Source organism: Colobus angolensis, unplaced genomic scaffold (assembly GCF_000951035.1).
Source record: "Colobus angolensis palliatus isolate OR3802 unplaced genomic scaffold, Cang.pa_1.0 Scaffold42, whole genome shotgun sequence".
NCBI lineage: Eukaryota > Metazoa > Chordata > Mammalia > Primates > Cercopithecidae > Colobus > Colobus angolensis.
In genome coordinates, this window is record NW_012117599.1 from 3,412,359 (window position 1) to 3,417,096 (window position 4,738).

General features: G+C 37.9%; 1 protein-coding gene across 2 annotated transcripts in view; it reads right to left on the reverse strand.

Annotated features, from left to right (window-relative positions):
* Nucleotides 1–1,062: 1,062 nt before the first annotated feature.
* Nucleotides 1,063–4,738, reverse strand: part of TXNDC9 (thioredoxin domain containing 9) — a 29,540-nt gene continuing 25,864 nt past the window's right edge. For both annotated transcript variants that reach the window (XM_011956568.1, XM_011956567.1), the window contains 2 exons: nucleotides 4,019–4,273; nucleotides 1,063–1,832 (listed from right to left, as the gene is read on the reverse strand). In XM_011956568.1, the coding sequence (XP_011811958.1) occupies nucleotides 1,715–1,832; nucleotides 4,019–4,273 (373 nt within the window). In that variant the 3' untranslated portion in view covers nucleotides 1,063–1,714. The remainder of the gene's footprint in view (nucleotides 1,833–4,018; nucleotides 4,274–4,738) is intronic.

Below are 4,738 nucleotides of genomic sequence, written 5' to 3' on the forward strand. Positions count from 1 at the left end.
GCTGGGATTACAGGTACGAGCCACCACACCAGGCTCTTTCTGTTCAGCTTGTTAGCATTCCCTTTTGCTTGTTGCCATCAGGGAGCTATCAATCCGCTCTTGATTTCTCCCCTCCCCCGATCAAACGTATTTGGTGGCACCCTTACAATTCAACATCTTCCCTCATTCTATTCTAGTTAATCCCTTTATGGAGTGTTACGGAGCTGCTTTTTCCTTTTTTTAGACAGTCTCGCTCTGTCACCAGGCTGGAGTGCAGTGGCGTGATCTTGGCTGACTGCAACCTCTGCCTCCCAGGTTCAAGCGATTCTCCTGCCTCAGCCTCTGGAGTAGCTGGGACTATACGCACGCACCGCCATGCCCGGCTCATTTTTTATATTTTTAGTAGAGATGGGATTTCACCAAGTTAGCCAGGATGGTCTCAATCTCTTGACCTTGTGATCCACCCACCTTGGCCTCCCAAAGTGTTGGGATTACAGGTGTGAGCCACCGCGCCCAGCCCGGAGCTGTTTTTATGACTTGCCATTTCCACTGGACAGAACCTCTGTTCTGCTGCTCCAGAGCTAGGGATGGGGACAATGGCCTGCTCTTCTAGGAGTTAAACCCACAGTCTACAAGGGGGAAAGGGGGTGATATAACTCCTGGTCTCCTCCAAGTGCATCTCCTTGCATGGAACCTTCACCCTACGTACGAGTAAAGAGCCTTCATCCTCTGAGTAAGCTGGGGCAAAAGCAACTGAGGCCCAGGATTCTCAGTCTGCTATTCCTGGGTTAGAGTTTCTGTTCCATAAGTGGGGACTAGGTGGAGGAAGGAGTGCCAAACCTCTTGGCTACTCTTGCTTGCAAAAGGGCTTCTGCAACACAGAGCTTGAGGGAATGAGGCATGCTAGTAATCTACTCTTCCAGAGGAGAAACTGTAGTCTGGGATTGGGAACTGGAGAGAGGGAATGGGGTCATGGCTCAAATGCCACAGACTCCCTATTTCAAGATTAGAAGACTTCCTTGAAAAAATGTTTTTGTTGGATGTATGCTTTTATGACAATTTCCACATAAACTTAAAACTTCTAGTTACAGGTGTTTTACTGAGCAGAGACAGTGAAGTTCCTTATGCTGTTATTTCAAAAGTGTTTCCTGATTTCTTTTTAACAAATGTCTTAAAATATAAGCAATCAGGACCCTTTAAATAAGGCAGTGTGTTCACAAATCAAAATAGCTTTCTGCTGGCATCAGTTGATCCAACATCAACATGCAGTGTCCAGAATTAATAAGCAGTTCTTTAATGGTTAAATATATTCCAGAAGAGTGTTTATAATTCATTTACAAATGCAGTACTGTGCCAGTAAATGGTTACTTGATCTCTTGTATAAATAATGCCAATTAAGAATTAGTCCTGGAATAGTTTTTGAATTTCTAGCTCTGTAGATCAAAAACACAATTGTAAATGGTATAAAGACGTAAGAATCATATTGTGATAAAGTCAATCTCAAAAATAGAGAATCCAGACCCTTCCCAGATAATTTAAGAACTGAGAAGTTTTCCTCAACGTAAACATGATGGCCACACAGAAAATAGTAAAGACGCCTTTCGATGTGATACAACTATATCAAACTTGAGAAAATGAGTATTTAGATGACCAATGTACAGACATTAATAGGATTTAAAAAACACATTTAAATCTGAAGCAGAAAAAAGGACAATTTACAAAGAATTACGGAGCTCTAATCATCATCAGAGTCTGAATCATATTTCTTTCCTCGGATAGTTTTCTTTTCCAGCTTTGTGAAGTTTGTTCCAAATTTCTTTTGGTTCTGAAATGGTGGCTCCATTAAATTTCCACTAAAAATAAAAATAAAAAAAGCATTTTATTCTTTATGATTTAGTACTAGTATACTAAACGGCACAAAAACCTATCTTTGCTCCCTTCCTGTAACATAGAATAAAATTTCTTTAAAATGCTGGTGGGTGTCAAGGAAGAGGTATAATGCTTATATTGATGCTTAATAGCCTTAAACCTTATTTTGTACTACTAAGTGTTTTAGATCCATTTTATTTTCCTTTCTTTTTGAGACAGGGTCTCACTCACTCTGTGGCCCAGGCTGAAGTGTAGTGGTGTGATCACAGCTCACCGCAACCTCCACTTCCCAGGCTCAAGTGATCCTCCCACCTCCGCCTCCTGAGTACCTGGGACTACAGGTATATGCCACCTTGCTCAGCTAATTTTTAAATTTTTTGCAGTGATAACGTCTCACTATATTGCCTAGGCTGGTCTTGAACTCTTAGGCTCAAGTGATCCTTCTGCTTTGGCATCCCGAAGTGCTGGGATTATAGGTATGAGCCACTGCACGAGACCTATTTTCCTTTTTATCATTAATTATGGATTAACATTTGGTTAACACAGTGCTTAGTTGTCATCAGAAATGAGAGAAACCATCACACACCTCCTGATATGATGCATCACTTCCATAACATACCTGTCAACAATTGATAATCTGAATCAAATCTTGGGGAAAGATAAGACAAACCCAAACTGGGAGATGTTCTCCAAAATAAACAGTTTGTACTCTTCAAAAACATCAGTCTTAAGAACCAAAGAATAACAACGGGAACTAGAGACATAATAACTAAACGTGCTGCATTTTTGGTATGAAGGACATTATTGGGAAAATGATAAAATTTGAAATACGAGCTGTAAATTACACATTAATTCCTGTTTTAATAATTGTACTGTCGCTATGTAAGAAAATGTCCTTGTTCTTAGAAAATACACATGGAAGCCTTTAGCAGTAAAGGGACACTGTATTCACAGCCTCCACTCAAATGGTTCCCAAGATACTTCATGGTATCTCTAAAGACAACGATGAAACAAATATAACATGCTTAACATTGGGTAATATGGGCAAAGGGTCAATGAGGATTCTTTGTATTAGTTTGCAGGGGGTGGTTTCTGCTAGTTTTTTGTGGAGACGAGGTCTCATCTCACCATGCAACCCAAGTTGGTCTCAAACTCCTGGCCCCAAGCGATTCTCTCACCTCAGCCTCTCAACGTTTGTCATCTTCTGGGATTACAGAAGTGCCCCACCCAGCTGCAATTTCTTTAAGGTTTAAAATTACTTCAGAATATATAACTTTAATAAATATTAATATTTGATGTTAATAGTAAGAAAAATGACACCAATTTCTACAACATAGGAATGATTTTGGCATGTGTAGGAGAATCAGAGAAAAGACGGGAGGGAAATGGGGGAGAGAGAAAAATGGGAGAGAAACTTCTACTTCTTAAAAGGCACCGTGACTCTGGAATGGTAATTGCACAATTTTACCTGCTACTTTTGCAAATCAAGAAAATGGCAAAAAAGACAAGATGATGTGCTCTGATTTGTGGAATTAGATAAGTTATGTGTCTGAAGAAGTGGACAAAGAAATGGAAGTTGGATTTTAGATTGTTTTTGAACTAAAACTGTTCTTCATAGCCAGCAATGTAAGCTAGGCATAGAAACCTTTTTGTATTCATCAGCCTCTATAAGTAAAACAAATATCTATGTTAAAAATCTAGTATTTTAAAATATAACTTTCTTTGCAACAGTCTGCTTTTAATTTTTATTTTATCAAAGAGAATCACTTAAGTCAGTATCTATTTGAGTAATCTGGCTTAAATTAGGGAACAGTCAACTCTGGATTGCCATTTTAAGTTTCCAGATTAATACAAAATTAGTGTCAACAGCATATGTTAAGCTGAAAACTTTTACAGTCAGGAGTACTGTAAGACTCAATTTTACCTATAAAATCAGTTCTATCTGTAAATTTGATTTTGCTGTAAAATCACGCCAACAATACACACTTCAAGAAATATGGTTTTCCTTTGAGAAACTTTGTACACCTCAGCCAAAACGCCCTAATTTCACATATGTTACAATTACAAAAATCTTCTGTAAAAATATCAACTATATATTAATTAAATATGAATTAAATATATGAATTAAATATATGAATTAAAATCAATCTCTTCTTTTGTTAAAAGTTACCTGTAATTAAGAATGTCAGAACAACCGAGTCTCCATTCTAAACTTTCTGTGGTGAAGTCATCTGTATTTCCTAGGTCAGTAAACCCAACAACATAATCCTGTGTTTTCCCGTCTTTTACCAGTGCTAGTGTGGGAATGACTTTGATACGTAGTCTCTCACAAAGGAAAGGTGCTTTTTCCACATTCAGCTTCAAAAATTTGGTCTCGAGGTGTTTCTTGGACAATATGGCCAGATGTCTGTCTAGTATTTTACATCTGTAAGTAACCATACACAGAAAATTATAAGCTAAAACCACAGATCACTTTTATCAAAATAAATGTTATTAAGGGAAATCTAATTATGTAGTTTTTCTATTGTTTGACTCTCATAACATGGCAGCCAACTTGCACTTGTGTCAGATGACCTCACTTCCAGATCAGAGGTTAGTTGCCTCTGATGGGAAAACAGCCTATGAGATTCCAGAAAGTCAGATTTGAATTAATGATATTCTCTTTTAAAATATTAAACATATGTTTTAAGTCATAAAGGAAGTTGTCCTATCTCTCATACAAGAAACTTGAAGAGGAACAAACTGAAACTTGACAGAACTCAGAAGAGACTTACAAGAGTCAGAAATGTACACATGGTGCCATATTTGGAAGTCATGAAGAAAAACTGAATGGCATCGCCAAGGAAAAACTTTTTACTCCTAAATACGCAACTTTGTCAGTAAGAAGCAC